Source organism: Cardiocondyla obscurior, linkage group LG02 (genome assembly GCF_019399895.1).
Source record: "Cardiocondyla obscurior isolate alpha-2009 linkage group LG02, Cobs3.1, whole genome shotgun sequence".
Lineage (NCBI taxonomy): Eukaryota > Metazoa > Arthropoda > Insecta > Hymenoptera > Formicidae > Cardiocondyla > Cardiocondyla obscurior.
This window is the reverse complement of record NC_091865.1, coordinates 6,364,715-6,384,524: the sequence shown is the minus strand read 5'-3', so window position 1 is coordinate 6,384,524 and position 19,810 is coordinate 6,364,715. Positions and strand designations below refer to the sequence as shown.

Here is a 19,810-nt window from a genome sequence, read left to right as displayed (position 1 = left end):
AGTTTTGCTGCAAATCTTGATTATACGTGTTGCGAGAGGTCCAACAAACCGTATTATTCTATTTTGTTTAACTCCAGTATAATATTAGTAAGTAACATAGAAGCGTTATTAAACCAATGTTTATTTAATAACAAATAGAACCGCAAAGTGCAGTTATATATGCTTTGTGAATATATCCGACTTCTCTGATCTTTGGCTTATTAAAGCGGTTCACCATAGATGCCCGATTATTGTGCATTTGATATAAGCCACAATGACATTCCTCTCATCGTCTTCTCGATATTTTCATTGTCGGCACTGCAATTCCCAATTATCCCTTAAGCATAGAAATTCCCAATAGCTGCAAGCTTCGATAATCTAACAAAGCTATGTCGTTAAGCCCTAGAAAGTGTTCCCATTATCTGCAGAAATCCTATGAGAGCGACGCTATTATCGTCTATCTTCGCTCAAGCATTGTATTACGACGAACTTTTTGTGTTATGTGCCGCATATTTCTTTATAAATTTATTATTACGTTATTTTCTCATAAACATGAATGCAGAAGGGCAAAATAAAAGAAATAGCTGACAATTTTTCATTCACCACTCGAGTTGCCAATATACAACGGCTTTGTAATTTAGATCAATTTTTATACGAGCACACTTGTATAATTCAATAAATTTGGTGAAGCGATTCGAGCACTGTTCTCGTTTCTTCAACAATTGTCATCACGGATCGGGAAATTCGAAAATCTAAAGAGCGTCCTTTCCGGAATAGTTCCGCAATGCGATGGTCGGAAATATTCTTGCAATACTTTCTATCAACCTTTCGCAGGGTAAGCCAAATAACTCAGGCTACAACTACAATTACATACCACTACGTAGACGAGCATGTACGTATCGAGTGTGACTTATATTGTACAAGACGGTAGTCGCTTCCGAGCAAGTGAACAAGCAAGAATCTGACTTCTTCCGAGGACAGTTGTGAAGAATGCTAAGCCGAGGAATCCTTTATTCCGACAGAGAGTTGGAGAAAACGCGAATAACATGCGACTGGAAAATTATCTTCTCGAATAAACGTTCGTATTAACGGATCGCCTTTTACATTCGATCGACGACGTGCCTTTAGGAAGGGTTACATTTTCGAGCCTAATACATGGCGAAAATTTAGTTTTGTTAATTGAAACGACCCAATTGCTTCTAGGGTTCGGTTGGTCGATACAGTTGCGGTTTATTCGCCAGCGGCAGAATTCGAAACAATTTCGGCTGCCGTCGGGTTGGATGCGGGGCACACGGGGATGGTCAAAGTTGCAGGGCATACAACTCTGGACGGTACGTTACCTACCTGAACGTCATATTAATCCACGAATATGCTGATCGAGACTATTTGCGGTATTGACCTGGCGCATATTGCTTTTCCCGATGCTTCGGGAGCCTACCCGGTCCTATTGCAGTTTCCTCCGATAGGGCAGTCGATGTGGTCGATATAGCGAAACGCCTATCATCCGAGTACGATCAAACATTTCGCTTCACGGTACTTCATTAACATATATGGCCATAGTCTCCTGTCATTGTGTTCGTCATTACCTAGATCTTGCCTTGGAAACGTATCAAATTGTATAGATGTCGATTATTTCAATACAACCTGTCCAATTTTTCAGAAATATATTATAATTAGTAATCAAATAAATAAGTAATTCAGATTATTGAATAAACTGTTTAAAAAGGGACGCAAAAATTATATTTTTTAAATACAAGGTTTTAGTTAAATATACTTCTCGATATAAAAGTAGTATAAGAAATAGAAAAAAATTAGACATGATAATAAAAACAAAATAATAACGGACTTATTAACATAAAACATAAATCGTGAAAATTTAAAGTAAATTTATATAACTGTATTATTTTAAATTTAATAATACGCATATTTAATTATTTAGAGAATAGCGTAACACATTGAATATAATTGATATAATTATAAGTTAACAATGTGTGCACGAATTGTTCATATAATTTCAGCTTGTAGCATTCGCCACTCTGGCAATCAAACAGTTTATAATATAGACGCTGGTCCATCCCTTTGTACATGTATTATTTCTGTAAATGTAAAATTTTGAAAGCCTTTCGTTGTACAAAAATTTTCCCAGCTTGACAATTGTGAGTCGCTGTTTAATTTGTAATTTATCGATTGCTTTATTAGGCACTTTAAGAGCTCTTATTCGCAGAGATTAAAATAAAATTTTTATAATACTCTAAACTAAAATAATCATTATATATTTCATAAATGACGTTATCAAAATTTAAATATTAAACATCTAATTTTTTCACTTTACTTTTTTGTTCTATTTTTCTTCTTTTTCTTTTTTTTATAGACTAAAATGTAATTGTCTGCAGAAAGTATTTAATTTTAAAAGAAGATAGTTTTACAAAGATTTTTAGTAATTATCATTCTAAAAAGGAACCTATTAAATCACGTAATAAAAAGTCTACGGAAGCATACTCTAACGATTAACTGGATAAACTCGAGAATTCCGTACATAATCATGTGCAATAGACGTAAGCTCAATTCACGGAAGCAATTAATAGAAAGTCTTTCCAACTCGCCGTTTACTTGTGAAAAAAAAAAGAAGAAAAAAAGGGAGAAAGGGATATGCTTGCGCGGTCAATGACATTTTCAGTTGCCATTGATCATCCCTATATATGACACAGAACAACGAAAAGGAATTTCAGCGAGTCGCATTTCCGTGTGCATTCTGACGGAAGTTTATCTTTAGTTAATGATTGCCCGTTTTATAACGATCCGAAATAAAACGAGAGTGTAACTGTAACTGCTATCTTTTACAAGTCATGTTCCTAATAATAGAAAATCATTAATCGTTGATGTAAAAAGTGTGCACGTAAGATAAAATAAGAGTGAAGCCCTTAGACGAAAATAATTGTTACAAACTGAAGAAAGTGCACTCTAATGTTTTTAACAAATAATTAATGAATGATAGAGAAAACGCATTCTCGCTACCGAATCGCTATTAACCCTTTCGAATGATCAAAACGCGTGTTTAAATAGATAAAGCATGCTCGCAACGCTGCTATTGATTTTCATTCTGCGCCTCTTACATTATGTGCTTGCAATGCATACTCTATGTGCATTAAATGCACGTAATACGTGAATTATATTTGGCAAACTATCTGCCAGCCCATCGGCTCTTAGCGGACACCTGCATTATCCGCTAAATCTTTTAATTATCGTGCACGAAGAGTATATCTAAATGCATTATTAATATGCCGGGCGTCGTTAATTTCATTTGTCGACATTATCGCGAGTTATGCATCGCGCTGCAAATAACGCGTACAAGAACCACTCTCAGGTATATATGCAATTTCTTCAAATAATAATCGCTAATGATGCTTTCGATATTACTTGTTGTTCCTATAAATGCTTACAATATATTATAGCCTTTCGTTCACACTCGAATTTCTTTTCTTAACATTGCTCTGTTCAGTGTATATTTTCGCCATTTTACGGCGTCTAAAATTTAAAGAATTGCGCATTTTACTTCACGTTATTTCTTCATATCGGGTCAGCAATTTGCAAACATGGATAAATAATTTAAGGTAAAAATTGAATAATATTTTCGAATACATATCTACTATTGATTAAAGTTGGCGTAATTTTATAAACTATATTTGTAATGGAGAACGAGAGATAGCTATCGTCAAGTTACCCTATCAAGTGCTCCAAATACCTATTCGGTTATCGATTCGATAGAACATTGTCTCGAGATATCAGCTGTTACTGCAACAGCTATAGCGAGCTCCGTGAAATCGAGCGATCGCATATTACGCGTCCATTAACACGAAGCTGCTAGTATGAGCCAAGCTTAATGTATGATTTATGTGTCTGTAAAGCCTGGTAGCCACAGATCGTACCTACAATGACCCAAGCCGTTCCCATGTATACGCTGTCCATCGACATCAATAACGCTTGTTATTTAACACGCTCGTGAAAATTATTTCCGGAGAAACTGCCGCCGTTCTCGTTGCATGGGACAGACTTTTATCGCGTTTCGCAATAGGGCAAACACCCCACTTGAGGAAGAAGACTTGGTCTCGTAACGTAATCGAATATCGAAAAACAGTGTAAGATGCCGAGCAAAGTGTTCCACGCGAATCATTATTTTTTGCTTAATATTTTGCTGGGTTTTAAATCAAGAAAAATGTAAAATTTAGAAAAATAACAAGAAAGAATTAACAAAGAAATAAATAAATGTCATAAAAATAGAAAGAAAGCGAGGGAACAGAAACGAGGAGAATTTAGTTCAGAGAGTTAAGCATGAATTAATAATTGCACTATATATAGTTATGTAAACGGATTCGTTTATGACATGGTTGCTTTAAAATAGGTTTCTCAATCGATGTCTTTATTAGTCGCGAGAGCAGGAGGAAGAAGAAAGAGCGAAAGGGGACGGTCTTAACGTATAGTACCGATTTCAAATCGATTTTTAACACTCACGGTGCTGTGCTATTTCTTTTTTTTTTTTTTTTTCTATCGTACCTTTCTCTCCGTTACCAACAGCAAACGAAGCTTGTTCGACACACGGGACATTATGGCACGGAAAAAAAAAGGAATGCAATCTTATATCGAATAGGTGTTGCGGAAACTGCACAAAACATCGTAAAAGAATACGACGAGATTAAAGAAAACTTGCTAACTTTAAAATTTTTTTTAATCACGTCTTGCCTCGTGACTCACGATTAGCGAAGGTGTTCCTTCGATAATTAATCATGTTTAAGGAAAACAAAACTATGCTTGAACTGACCTAGATCATGTTACCAATTAATTATATATTTAATTAAAAAAAAAAAAATATGCCAGACCCAATGTTGCTGTTTAAAGAAAATAAATAGTTCTTCATTATAATTTTATTCGTAGCGAACAGAAAATAAATTTTCGATAAATGCAATACGTGGCGTCGTCATTTTACATTGTAAAAAAAATCTGCATGTAAATTCCTTAAATTATACTCGACTTAAACGCGTTTACATTATGGACTTGGACAATCAGTTACATGGACACAATCGGAATTACGATTACTATACCCAATCGCGATATCTTACGCTATACAAACAAAAGTATCGAAGTAGAGTTTTACGTTTTACAGACGATCCCATCCCAATGTGAGAGATACGTGGTTAACGAACCGTGAGGGTAAATGGCAATGTTTAAAGCGCCGGATGTTCGTGGCGACAACGACATCGCTAGACTGACGAGACGTCGCGACGCCTCCTGTCGCGCTTTCGTTCTTTTCGCGTAGAAAAGATATTCTTCTATCTTTTCTTTTGGTAGACCATATGTTCTTCTCTAAGCATTCGATGGCATCTGTTCCATTAAATTGATTAAACAATGCATCTTTAATCTTTAATGTCGATTTTACATTTTCTTTTTGAGAAATATTCACAGTAATCCACGGATAAAATAGATGAGTTATACATATTATATAATATGATATTCTCATTATTCTTATTTCTTTTTTTTTTTTTATTGCTCATAAAATTTTACGATGTTTCAAGCTCGGGTCCGTGGGTATGTCAAAACAAATTATCGTGCGTATTGCGTATCTATTCCCTGTTACATTCCCTCTGAAACGTTACAATTTTACTGCCCATCAATTTTAGAGCACAATTCGTGTTTGCCTTTTTAGAAGATATAAAGACTGTATGAAATCGTAATTTCTCATTAATTAAACGTTATAATAATAATAATTATTATATAAAAAGAACTGAGTCAAGAGTAAAGGCTTCTAATAAGAACGAATTATGGTTTCGATTATATTCATCTGCACACATCGTTATAACGATCGCCTCGAGTTAAGACAAGCTATTTGTCGGCCGCAGCTTGTCAGCACTCGGATTCTTATTAACAAGATATTGCAATTACGTTCGTTTGTACTGAAAAATAATCAGAGCGTGTTTCTTCTAAGTAGCTCAATGATGTAACGTGGGTTGTGAAATTAAATTCATTCAAATTAGAAAAGGAAAACCGTGCATCACGCACGTGTAAAGTGTACCGGCGATGGCGCAGATTACAAACGAAAGTGATACCTGGTTAATTTGCCGAACGAAACGCTGTTACAGATCGCCAATACAGGATTCGATATCGCCATTACGGATTTCGTTGATGGTGAAGGTGCTTACTTTCTTTTCATAATAGTTACGTAAGATCGATCGATCTATTTACGTAACGCTGATGGCCTCCCTAGTTGGCCGTTGAGAAATATTACCATCAAGGAAGTAAGATTACGGAAATCGCGCACTCTTTCTTTCCGTTCACATAGCTGACTTCTCTTCACCGAAAGGAACCGCACGGTCTTTTTTAATATACGTTCGAATATGAATTGCCCGAAGCAAATATTTAATATTATTTCTTCTAGCAACCTTGACTGTGGAATGATCCACCTTGTACATACGTCAGGTAAAGAAAGCTAATCGACGCCGGGAATGTGCTCGCTGAACATCTAACTTTATCTTAAAATACATATAATTCTCGTTCGTAATTTACATATATACATACGGTTGCATGGTCAATACTGACCTCGTAAACATGAATTTACATTACAATTGATCATTTTGCAAAATTTGCTTTTGTATTAATTATTTAATATTGTTTTAATATTATTAAAATAAAATGTTTATTTTAATATAATCGAATAATATAATTGAAATGACAAGTGTAAAATTAAAAAGGAAACATTCCAAGATCTAGAATTTTATCCATAGCTTTTTAAATATATGCTCTACCCTCTCACAATTTAATAAGTAAATAAAATATAATAATTACTGTCATTTCATAATGTAAAGTAACGTTTGAATTTTTTTTTTTTTTTTCTTGTAGTATTTCGCTGTGTAATCTTTAACATGATAACATTCCTCCCAGTATGATTACCTCGTGTGTAGAACCGTAATAACAGGTTGAGATACTTTCACATGTCGCCTAGTAACCACATTGTAACATGTTTTGCCTAGTTTCACGGGAAGTCGCTAAGAATCGGCGATGTATACTGCAGCGGTTACGATAACTCGCAATAGTCTCGCAAACGCATTACGTAAGAAAATTCAAACAAGCCGGTTTTATAAAAGTCCAAGCTGATGATTTATTTTTTGCCGTTATGTTTATGCAATGCAATTGATGAAGCCGTAATATAGACAACTTGCCGTAAAGTAAGTTCAATTTCAAACACCATATCACGCGAAAAACAGACGTAAAGGATAAAGGATGGTGCTGGTGTTCTCTTTTTTTTTTTTATACAACGTCAAGTAATAATTTAATATTTATTCTGCTAGGGCAGCACAGTGTAAAAATAAAAGCATAATCATTATATACAAGAGTATCATTTATATCGAATGATGTCAGACTATCGTCAATGAAAGTCATAGCTGCTGTGCTCGTGACCGCCTCCGAAACCGCCTCCCAAACCGCCTCCGAAACCGCCTTCGAAACCACCTCCATGGCCGCCCTCATGCACCAGGACAGGGTACGATTCCTTAACGACGACCGGGACCTTGACCGGATAAGGCACCTCTTTGTGCACGGGGTAAGGTACTTTGTACGGTACGGTATACGGAACGGGCACCTTGACGGGCACCTTTACCGGCACCTTGAAGGGCACCGGAACCGGTTTTTCCACGGGGATCGCTATGGTCTTCTCCACCGGGACTGGGTAAGGCTTCAGTACTTTAACCGGTATCGGGTTGTCGACTGGAACCTTCACTGGGACGTGTACTGGTACCGGGATGTTTTTCTCGACGGTGTAAGGCACCGGGACGGGCACCGAGACTTCGCGATGGATCGTGATGCCGGAGATACGTCCACCGTCGCCGCCGCCGCCGCCGCCGCTTCCTCCAAGACCGCCAGCGAATCCTCCGCCGAAATCTCCACCGCCGAGGCCACCAAATTCGTGCCCACCGAAACCACCGCCGCCACCAAAGCCACCGCCATGACCGAGACTCAGTTCCAGTCCACGCTTGCTCTTGGCATCCTTTGAGTCGACGGCTCCTTTGCTGTCGGACTTGGTCTCAGTGGCTACAGCCACCGTCGCCACAAGGGCGAGGAGCACGAGGATCTGCGAATAACGTGTGTTAATTGCGGTCTTTCATGGTTAAGGCTTGGATTAGCTTAGTTAACTGAAGAAGCTTTGAGAGACTCGATGGAATTAATAAAACTTGTATTACGCGTACAATTCAAATTAAACGATTCAACAAGAGACTAATGCAAGATATATAAACGAAACAAAATAAAACGTTGAAGCAATACATGATACGCGTATACTGTATAACGAAGTTACGTAGTAATGTTGCAAAACGGATTATCGAGATTAATGAACTTTGCGAGATATAATCAATAATGAACATTAAAATCAAATATCTAATAACGCGTCCCATAAAATTTATTTAAATTTCACTGTTGCGAAAACATAGAGGCGAGAAATAAATCATCAAGACACTACGGATCTGTACAATTTTATCACTGTGTGTGACGGTTGTGCACCGTAAAAAAATAAAAAAAATAAAAATGCACCATGATCTCATACCGTCAATACCAAATCCCGACGCGTTGTTCATGTATCACGCTTTATTCCCTGCATAATTTCGCGAGATCTTAAAGATACCCTCGTTAGAGCCCTATTTACGCGCCGCTGTGCCAGCAGCGCAAGCTCACCTGCGAAGTGCTCATAGTAGCCTTCGGGAGTGCACACTGAAGTTGCATCGTGCCAATCAGCGGCATATATACCAGCACTTTCGCTATGCTCGCTGGCCCACTCCCCGGAAAATCACAAGCCCAACGCCGGAACGCCGGCTTTAAGGTGGTGGACCGATTGTGCGGCTACCCCGCGCGCACAGAGCTCTCCGGTATTAATCCGTTTTCCCACGGGCTATCGCCCGATAAAGTTGATCGCCGGTGTCCGGATACGAAACCGCGTAACGTTCCAACTAGCTTCGATCCCTTCACCAAGGAAGCGTCTCTCTATTCAAGACCCCGCAATTCAGCCGATTCTTTCGCGTACCCGTTAATCCGCGCGTGCTTTCTTTCTTTCTTTCGCCTCGGCGTCAAAAACGCTCTAGGCATGCCAGACCTGCTCCTTTTTTTGCTCGCACCTCGCGTAAATTTTCTCGGACATAATAGCGATCGTAGCTGAGCACGTTACGCAACGCCCTGGCTGTTCGCCGCAGACAGATAATTAGGAAATTCGATGACGTACAAGCGACCCAATAAGCAATATATAAGTTGGCCATGCCATTACCACGCGTGGCTTATAAGAGAAAAAAAAATGTAGTTTCGGAGAATCAAAAATCTTAATATATTTGCTACAATATTATAATTAGTATGAAAGTTTGAAGGAAGCAGCGACGGATATAAGAGATTTAAATGTCCATGCTTTCGCCTCGACGTATACATACAAGTGGACGTTACATGACGGAGGGCATTCGAATTAATTTGACAGCATGCGATTGACTGCGATTTTTAATTAAGTTCGGCGATATCGCGGTAGTCGTTTGTGCCGACTTTCGTTAAGACTTCGAGGCTTGAAAGACATATCTTTCACCGATCTTGATGTGCTCTATTCGTTCGGATTGTTAAATTCTACAATTTCGAGGAAGCTATTTGATATAGCATAATTTTCGTGATAATTAAACCACGCTGTACCGCCCGAACGAACGTAACTTACATTCGCGCGTAGAGATAGAAGTCTTCCTCAATTAATATGTGACCGATTTTACGAGCAACCTCGACGCCGACGGGCCGCGTCGTCGTAAGTGTAAGAAGATTCATAAGCGTGACAAAATTCATAGCGTGAAACGACATACGTGCAAAACGATGCAACGATTAAACTTTCTCCGTGTGACACGCGAGTTATATGCGCGGACATTGTGCTCAATAATCATTTAATTAAAAAATAAATTTGCAATACGCGGAGGAAGTTGGTGACGATGAAGAAATAACGACAAAGGAGTTAGGTGATACACATTGATGGCCATGGAAGCGACGGCATAAACGTTTATATTTCGACACATTGTGACGTAATACGGCGCTCTATTGTCGTTCTTTTTTTTTTTTTTTTTTTCAGTCACTTTCGCCGAGTTTTACATTCTAGTAATATTTTTAAAAAAATCGAAGGTCTAAACCGGCAATCGACCGCGTCGTTAATAACGTAACGCCTGAATCACCTGATGTCGAAATGAAGGCAATGTTTTTCCCATTTTCCCAGCACATACTGTACGCTTTGATCTTAATATATAATTATCAGATCTTACAAAGCCACCGCTTTAAATCATTGACGCAGTAACTTTTTTCTATTTAAATCAATTTCATAATCACATTCATACATACTTTGCCATTAAGCGTAACTTGTAAGTACCTGTGTCGTTTCCAAGTGATATTTTATTGGCAGGTAGATGAATTAATGCAATTCTGGATAAATATACTCTGATGACATCTCTGCAAAAGGTCTCTCACGTTCGTATATTTCATTTGAAAACGGTAACTACTGCGCAAGGTGTACGCGATTAAAGCATTTCATTTAACATATATACCGATCGCATATAATTGTAGGCTAGATGTGTGACATGCATATCAAATAAATATTTACCTCTCGCATAGACTATCGCAAAGTTTCAATGTACTGCGAGCATTTGCATTATTCAGTAAACAGCGCGTATCGATTATTTAATGCGCTGGTTACTACAGATTTCATTTAACGAAGATAGGCTCATTATAAATTCATTTAACCGGGCTGAATTTTTATCTAATATGATAAACTCTCTCGGTTGAGACGCGTGATAATTGAACAGCTAAATTGTATACGATGCGGCGAACGATGCGGTAATCTTCACTTCTCTCCAGTTAATTATTAAAATTGCAGCTTTATATACATTGCGCTGTTGGAACGAAGCTCGTGTCATTAATTTAATTTCCTTTTTCCTAAATTACTGCAATTACATCGAGTTTGTTAATAAAATAATTATATAAAGCAAAGCAAAATTATGTCATTTTCAATATGTACCTAGATTGTGATTTTTGAATATTCCAATTTAGCAAATAATGTATAAAAAAAAAAAATAACGTATCGTCGAAAGAGAGAGATCGAATATCAGTTTCTTATTCGACCGTTTCACGAGCAGCCCAATAAAGCATTTTTTATTCAATCTTACAATCTTTTTAGGCTAGGCCTACTTATAATTTCATTTATAAGCGTCCACGACTTACGCAAGCAGTTTTTGCCGCTGTTGCTTACATTCTTTTTAAATGACCAGCTTGTATTCTAATGATTAAACTGCGTCGTGTATCCTATTTCTAAGAGTAATACGCAAAGTGATACGTAAATCGGTGCATAATTCTAGGATTAAAAAGATTAAAAAATGTGCAGTATTCCAAAGATTGGTAAATATTCATAAAATTAATCATGCAGAAAGTATGCTTGCAGATCGCGTTACTATATACGCAAAGGAAAAAAAAGAAAAAAAGAAAAAAAAAAGTATAAATTAAATACAAATGTATGTACAAACGTATAAATTTATTTGTAACAGACGCGCGTATGCGAAGCGCGCGTTATTAGAGCGCGCGTTCGTATCTTCGAAGAGGCTCAAGATCATTTCGAAAGCCATAAGCTCATTCATCTCTCGGACAGAGATTAGAAAGAGAATTGTGTTTGCAAATTATGTTTGCATTCGATGGGCGATGGTAGGGCGTAACTAGAAAACAGCTTGATAAACACCTTGAGCGAGAACATCTATCCATATATTCATGAGAGCCGGAGCGCGCGCGCGGTCTGGCCGACTCCAAAGCCTTTCCCATTATTGCATAAGGTTACGCTTGCGGTCGGTGAAGCAGAAATGCAGACTACGCGAAAATCCGCCCGCACGGCGCACTGTCGTCTGGTAACGCGCGAGAATCCACTGGGTGCACTTAGGGGCGCATTTATACGCCCGCCACCCTCTCTGCGGTCCAAAGTTGCGAGCAGCTCAAACTTAGAGAGAGAGAAAAAAATTTTTTTTTTTTTTTTTACCGCGAAAGATAAGGGTCGGCAATTGAAAGTTCGCCTGGCGATTTCTCAAGGATAACTTCAGAGATGGCTTTTCGCTAAACCAATTTGCGGGGACGGGACCGTCTGATAAAATGCCGCGCTGATTAAATTAATAACGTTGTCTCTACGAGTCCGATAAACTCTCGGCTGGAGAAGGAAAGGTACGCTAAGCGTAAACATTTAACTTGACATTAGACGCGGATTTAATGGATTAATCTGCGTGTCCGGCACATCTCGCGGTCGGCGTAGAAGCGAGAGATCAAAAGAAAGAAATTTTTCTGCAACGTCCGCACGTCAGTCAATACGGATTAAATTTAATTTATCTTTAATTTTCAAAATCAGGAAAAGTTGAAAGTGATTCGATTTAAATTTATAGAAACGGCAAGGTTCACGGAGAGGAAGTGCGATGTGTCAAAATTTACATAATTCCAGCCTCGTTAATAATCGGGAGATTGGTAGAAAGTGTACGATCACCGGGATCGCGCTCCACCTTCGATACGAGCACGTATCGTTTACATTATATCCGGCAAATATAATCGGCCAGCTTACCTCGGCAAGTTCCGTATACGTAATGTTACTACAATCGTTCGAACGGAAAAGAAAAGGAACGAAACAAGTCGAGTTTTCACCGCGATAGATTTAATCTGATATTCGTATGGCGAGTAGAGAGGCTGAACAAAACAGTTTCCTGACGTTATTCTTACGGCAGGAAGACTTTCGAGCAAATAGCTCGGCGATTAAAATCGGCGCGGCATGTATATGTAATTCGGAACATAATAACAATTTGCGCAAAGCCACTTATGACACAATAAATCCACAGAGAAGTTTAACCCGAGAGAGAACCGTGTAAAACGTTACGTGCGTTACGCATAATACCACAGATGTATCGCTACGGACACCTTGGCAAACAGTCTCTCGTAAAAAAAGAAATTGTTTCTTCATTAAACACTAATTTGTTGCGTACGTTGTAATATACATGTGATACTTTATGATATAAATTTATAGCGTTCGATTTATACATATTAATCGCTGGTGCTCGATAAAACCATACGTAGTCGATTTAGAATAGAAATAACCGCGAGCAATTAGCTATCTCGACACCAGCGCGCGTCATTAGTTTTGAATTCAGCAAATTAGACTTGTGGTTCCAGAAATTAATGGCTAGTCGTCACGCACGTTCGCGCAATTGTCGATTAGCCAGAAACGATGTTTTAGCTAATTAACACTCGCTGCTACGTGGCATTCTACGACATAGATATTCCTATTGTCACTTAGCGCTGGACGTACGAATCAAGTACCTTACAAGTGAGCCCTTCGAATTCGATTATCGCAAGGAATAGATTAAGAAACGTAATTGTAAGTAAGTTGTTACTGAGCCACTACACATTTTCGTAACGGTCAACTGTTAAATTTCGAGATCGCGTCGAAGAGCAGCAGCGCGAACAGATTGTGGTTCCTGGTGAATCACTATAAATTCATCGAAAACGATTTAATTCCCGAGTATAGGTCAAGTGGAAACTATTGCATACATCGTTGCTCCCCCTCCCCCTCCCCCTGCGATTCGATCGACGGTCAATCAAGAGGGAGGAAACGCTGGCCTCTCGAAACATCCTCCCATCCGACTAGAAGTCAAATCAATATTTTCGGATTCAAATATGGAAATTCAAATTCAGATGTATGGAAATTTATTCGTACCGATAACCCTGATAAACCATGGATACGCGAGTATTCCAATACCCTTCGAACCGAGATCGGGGGTACAAAGTCATTTCGAGATTAACTATGCCCGCGGGAACCACGTGCTATAAACCAAAAATCGTGCCGGTCATTATATATCGAGCGAAACGGGGTTTGGTGTCTACGTTTTCGCAGCGAGCGCCGTTTCCGGTGTGCAAGAATTTCATCTGATCGCGTTAACGAGTTCCAGCGACTTCTTGTTAAGGCCGCCGACAACGTCGGCCAACGTTTTCAAATCATTCTCTTTAATTTCACGGCTGGCGACGACGACTATCTTCTTCTTGGTGACAAATGTCGCGGTATACGACGAAATTGTAGAAGAGAAAGATAATACGTTGAACATCCTATGACTATGGAAATGAGACGAGTATATTAAATTCGAACAAGTTGAGACTGAAATGCTAATGCTTCAACACATTCATGCATCTGTAGGATATACGTGTATATACATATATTGGAGAGGAAAAAGCGAGTAAGAAAAAGCACTTGCATGTTGCCGAAGAAAAGTCAGTTCTCTCTTCTCGCATTAATTGAGCTTTTCAATATTTATAAAGCTCTAGAAAGTATAAAACACAGAAAAGCGTTACTAAAAAAATCAATGTAAAAGTAATGCGTTAATTACAAAACGCATTGATAAAATTTATAATGTTAGTTACCGATTCCAGTATAAAAAATTGCGTAAAAAGTATTTTTTCTTATATAAAAAAAAAAAGTATAAAATATATACACGTATATACATAAATATAATAAAGGCTTTAAATTGATTTATAACACCAGAAAAAATATAGCTGGAAAAGTAAAAGTAAATTTAACAATAATAAAACAGCTTTTAATCATTTGCGTATAATTTGTCCTCATTTACTCATAAACTGCTATCGCGCAAGAAAAATCAACGCAAAAAAGGATGGTCCCTTCGATTTTTGTTGCAGAGAAATGCGTTTCCTCTCTTCGAATTAAATGAACTTGAAAAAGCGACGAGACAACTAAAAAAGAAAAAAAAAAAAAAAGGAAACAAAAAAAGAAAAAGAAAAAAAGAAAAAGCTAAGACAAAGGCAGACGATGAAAAGCGTCGTCCACGACAGCGCGTTGTCTTCCTTTCCTCCTGTTAACTTCCTACCCGCCGACAATTTCATCGGCACGCTCGAGTTGCCAAGCGGACACTCCGTTGCGTCCCCTATAAAAGCGAGGGTAGACCATGGCGGTACCAGTGTGCTCACTGCCAACCAACATGAACAGCACCGACAAGCTGAAAGTGAGTAGCTCCAATAAGATAGCCGCTCGAATCGCTTGTAGAAGCACGATCCGCATTTAGCAATCCAAATCTGCTGTAGTCTGTAGGCGCAGTCTATTATTTCGAAATAACAACCTGTTTTCTAATAAATGTAAATAGCCGCGAAGGCGAATTTCTGTGTTGTACCAAAACTTGAAATCATTAAAAATTTCCTTGAATATTTTCTTCCTCTTTAAATTATCATCGAAGCATGTGACAGAGCGCATTTCCAAAATTTTCAATGTAATTACAGCTTTGAAATTTATTTAAAAACAATCTTGTTTTCATAAAAGTTTAAAAAAAAAAAAAAATTAAAACATTATGGTTAAAGAAATTTTTATATTCTCGAACAATTTACCGCTATAATGCGATAGAACGTTAGAAAATGTTCTTCTTGTCAAGTTTTGCAAGCATAAGCGTTATTAATCCCGAAAAAAAAGAAATCCATCAAAATAAACTGCAATATAGCTTAAAATTTCTTAAAATTCCACAAGCATATTTTTCGAATGTATCGTTGATGAATTTAAATCAGTGAGACTTATTCGTTTCCACGCTTCCGGCAGGTGATACTCCTGTGCGGCCTAGTGTTATCGGTCGTCGCCGAGGATGCGAAAAAGACCGAGTCTAGCGCTAAGCCGAAGGATGAAAAATCAAAGCGCGGATTGGAGCTGAGCCTGGGTGACCACGGTGGTTTCGGGGGTGGTTTCGGGGGTGGTTTCGACGGCGGATACGGAGGCGGATACGGAGGCGGCCACGAAATAATCTCAACCGAACACATCAAGGCGGTAACAGTGACGAAGCACGTGCCAGTACCACACCCCTATCCGGTGGAGGTCACGAAGCACGTGCCCTACCCGGTGAAGGTGCCGGTCAAAGTGCCCGTCGATCGTCCGTATCCGGTCCACGTCCCAGCACCTTACCCAGTGGAAGTCACGAAGCACGTGACCTATCCAGTGGAGAAGCCAGTGCCCTATCCGGTCAAGGTACCTGTGAAGGTGCCCGTAAAAGTACCATATCCGGTCAAGGTACCAGTCAAGGTCCCGGTCGAAGTCGCAAAACCAGTGCCCTACCCAGTCAAGGTACCCGTAGTCGTTAAAGAGCCAGTACCCGTGATCGTCAAGAGTCACCACGAAGAGGGTGGCTTCGGCGGCGGTGACTTCGGCGGATTCGGCGGCGGATACGGCGGCGGATACGGCGGCGGATACGGCGGCCACGATTTCGGTGATTTCGGCGGATATGGACATTGAGAAAAAATGTACGCGAGAAGAAATGGAGGCTTGATCGTCTTCCCCTTTCGTTTGATATCTCGCGGTCCAGGAGATTAACAGATCTGTTCGAGGTATCGATCGTCGAAGGATTAAGGAGCGACCGGCATAAGCTGCCACATCGTTCTCAAAGTCAATGCGTAAACACGTTCTTGTATTCTTCGTGATTCTATCCTCGAATTGTACTATACATCGCGTAAATGTAAAAATATTAAATAAAGTATTTTTTTTTTTAATTACCGCTTACGAAACACTCGAATAATGTTTGGGAGGGCTGGAGGAAGCGGCGGATAGATGTGTTAGATCAGTTACGCGATTATGAGGAATTGCGAGGGAACTTTCACTCCTCGATCCTTGATATTACGTGAGTTGCAGCAGAGAGATACACCTGTTTCACCATAAGGGGCATATTGGTACCGCGTGGAAAAAGCGTCACTCGTAAAAATCGTTAAAGTAAACGGCAGCCGGCCGGCCGGCCGGCAGGAGGGGAAAGCGCAAGATGCAAATGTCATACAAGGGTATGCGAAAATCTCAGCAAATATCCTCTCGCCTCTCTCCCTAGCGAGATTAATCTTGCCAACACTTTCGACACACGCATCACGCGCTATCGTGCACGACGTCTTACGCCACAAAGAGCCGGCGAGCGGGACCAACTCATTAAGCCGCCAACTGCGTCGCTTGATTTTTCATCGCTGCACCGATCACTCCTGCGACGCGGGTCGCAAATGCGTAAATATCGGAAAGGCCGTTGCGCAAAACGATTGCACAATTTCGAAACGTTAATACTTCTTTCTGGTATTCAATCAAAGTTTATCAACGGGTATATCGCTGTCTCGGCTCCGTTTTCTATGAACGCCAATTATGCGTAATATGTTTCAATATAAGTGTAAGAAAAATTTTTTTTTTTAGGTGAGAGTACATTGTTCGAAATAACAGCATCAGAAGCGGCCTATAAATTGCAAAAGCCTATCATTTAATTTAATTTAACATTTAATATCGTGTCGTATCGATTGATCATATATGCACGCGTGTATTCTCAAGGTATTTGAAAAACTCGCATAAATTATAAACGAGGATAAAGGTGTATATTACAAGCAATCCTGCGGTTGCACATTTTTTTTTCAGCTTAATGACTCAATCGCTAATCTAATTAGACAGTTGCTGCGCGAGATATAACCAGCTTACTCCGAGTGTAATTGCCGCTGAACATAAATCGTCGACGTTAATAGATTTTCTCGCATTCTTTTCATTCATAAAAGTTACCGTTGACACGTAAATGTTACCGCTGGTTTCGCTTTTATTTTCTGGTTTATATCATCTCCAAACTTTCTCGTGTTCGCGTGGCTGCGTCCATCACGCATACAGGATAACTCTGTTGTAATAGCACGTAAACCTAATTGCCTCCCGCGGTTATAGACTTGTACCTCAGCTACACAAGTTATTCCACCTACGTGGATTTTATGTGCCATTACTTATGTACGACCTATCCGGCTAAGTTGTGACAGTATGTCTCGTTAATATAGCGTAAACTGAGCGAGCTCAAGAAGGACACAAGAGCCATACAAGAGATGTTCGACGTCGCAACATGCGACATCGTTATTGTCGTGCATGGTTCTCCTCTTTCCTCCTCCTCCTCCTTCTCCTCCTCCCCCTTCCCCCGTTCTCTTTTCCTTTTTGTACCTTTCGTCATCCCGGTACCGTTGTGTGATATCGAACGACGGCGTTTCACCACACCCTGAACTCATTTCCGCATGCTGAGTTCACTTCCGCCGCACATACTAGACCAGAAACTGAAAGTGACTGCCGCGGACGCCGCGGGCGATCTTAAAATCCAAGGAAGGCTCCTGGGATGAGGGAGGGGCCGTCACGCTCGTTACGTATAACGTTAAGAAATGCACGCGTAGCCCGATGCAATTTGGCGAAATTACAGGGAGCAACGGCGGCGTATCCGTTTGAATGCCGCGAGAGCGAGTGGGTACCTTTGTTACGAACATTTACGAAAATCAATCATTGAACACCATTTAATATATACTCGATTAGACAACGTGGAGACTGATAAACATCGTTTTGTAAGATTGGCAGACAGGGAAGCCTCGGCTAAATTTATTTTCTTACAAGTGTGCGAATGTGTGGGTACGCATCCGAGAGACACACGGTCGATGGGCAAATCCCGGGTTATCTAACACGTTGCGTGCCAAGTAATCATAGTTAATAGCCTAGGAAGTTGGCGCGTAAAAGGGAAGAGAGATTTCTTCAATCAGTCGTGAAATGTGCGGGAATAAACTAGGATGCACACGTTACGTTTACAAACATTCGGTATAGCCGATGTTAAATTATATAACAAGCATATGTACAGGGTGTTTCGTATCAGGCCGTTCTTTCAGCGAGTTCGATCTGTTCGCTTCCTATTTGCTTCAGTTTGAAACGATCATTGTTAAGATTATTGCGAATTTCGCAAAACGATATAAAGCTTTTATTTTTTTTTATTCGTTTACGAGTTCTATATATCTCCAAGAGAAAGTCGTTCGAATATGATACACCATGTGTATATAAATAGTATTAAATACATGGACGATTATGTCGTTTCATTTAACTGTGACGCAACGAGCTCTTCAACAAGCGGCACACCATTCAAGAAGAGAGCGCGATTGCTCCATGGAGATTGTAAAGGTTGTTGTAATAATCGTAAGTACATAGTTGGTTTTCTAACAATGCGCAGAAATAAATGTTATTAAAATGCTGCGGCACTATTACTTTATACCTCAAAACGCGAAAGGCGCTTAAAAGGCTTCTTATATTAATTTGCCTTACATCATTAACTTTTAATTACACTTCTTTCGAGTGCAGCAGCATTCAACCCGTCAAAGCCATATGCGCGCACCTTGATTTTTTACTTCAATTATGCAACGTACACTTTCCGCGTGTTACGTTTCGGAGAAGGAGCCGGAAGAGCCATCATTTTTTTTTTTTTAACAGAGAAGTCTACTTCGAAAATTGATGAGAATTAAAGATTACATAATTGCTCCGGAAAAATCGTCAATTTTTTTTTATTAATTAAATATCTAAATTCCGCACGAACTCATTATCAACGGGAAAAAAAAATATAATGATATTTCTTTGATATCTCGTTTCTCGCTTTATTTGTGCCGAAAATACTTTGAAATTCCGGAGAAGATCCGGAGAACCGGCTGCACACCGCACGCACGCCGGTGTTGTAATATTATACGCTGCACGACACGCTGTTCGCACCGCGGTAACTACGAATACGCATTATAGCTGATTTGACTACGTGCACTTCCTCGACCGTGTACGTATGTACATACGCATACGTACGCGGGATCGCTTATGCATCACTACCGGCGCGGTGTAAAAATGCATCGACTTTCGCGCGAACTACTTCTGTCAGCCACCTCACGTGAGCGCGATTTTCCCGCGAGGCTTTTTGTTCCTCGTCTAGGATATAAACGCGAAGGAAATTGCACC

The 19,810-nt window shown here is 39.5% G+C and overlaps 2 protein-coding genes across 2 annotated transcripts; one reads left to right on the top strand and one right to left on the bottom strand.

The window, feature by feature from the left end:
- Nucleotides 1-7,260: 7,260 nt before the first annotated feature.
- Nucleotides 7,261-14,067, bottom strand: LOC139113213 (uncharacterized). The gene is made up of 2 exons (XM_070674189.1): nt 8,692-14,067; nt 7,261-8,095 (listed from the first exon to the last, which is right to left on the bottom strand). The coding sequence occupies exons 1-2, from the start codon at nt 8,755-8,757 to the stop codon at nt 7,394-7,396; spliced, it is 768 nt and encodes a 255-aa protein (XP_070530290.1). The 5' UTR covers nt 8,758-14,067; the 3' UTR covers nt 7,261-7,393.
- Nucleotides 14,068-14,845: 778 nt separating this feature from the next.
- On the top strand, nt 14,846-16,563 carry LOC139113216 (keratinocyte proline-rich protein). Its single transcript, XM_070674192.1, has 2 exons — nt 14,846-15,044; nt 15,626-16,563. Exons 1-2 carry the CDS (start codon nt 14,988-14,990, stop codon nt 16,307-16,309), a joined length of 741 nt encoding a protein of 246 aa, XP_070530293.1. The 5' UTR covers nt 14,846-14,987; the 3' UTR covers nt 16,310-16,563.
- Nucleotides 16,564-19,810: the final 3,247 nt, after the last annotated feature.

Excerpts from the sequence above, each read along its gene's own strand:
- LOC139113213 (XM_070674189.1), bottom strand. The coding sequence starts at position 8,757 with ATGCCGCTGATTGGCACGATGCAACTTCAGTGTGCACTCCCGAAGGCT. Across the intron at positions 8,096-8,691 it reads CTACTATGAGCACTTCGCAG|ATCCTCGTGCTCCTCGCCCT; the intron begins GTGAGCTTGCGC and ends CGTTATTCGCAG.
- LOC139113216 (XM_070674192.1), top strand. The coding sequence starts at position 14,988 with ATGGCGGTACCAGTGTGCTCACTGCCAACCAACATGAACAGCACCGAC. Across the intron at positions 15,045-15,625 it reads ACAGCACCGACAAGCTGAAA|GTGATACTCCTGTGCGGCCT; the intron begins GTGAGTAGCTCC and ends CGCTTCCGGCAG.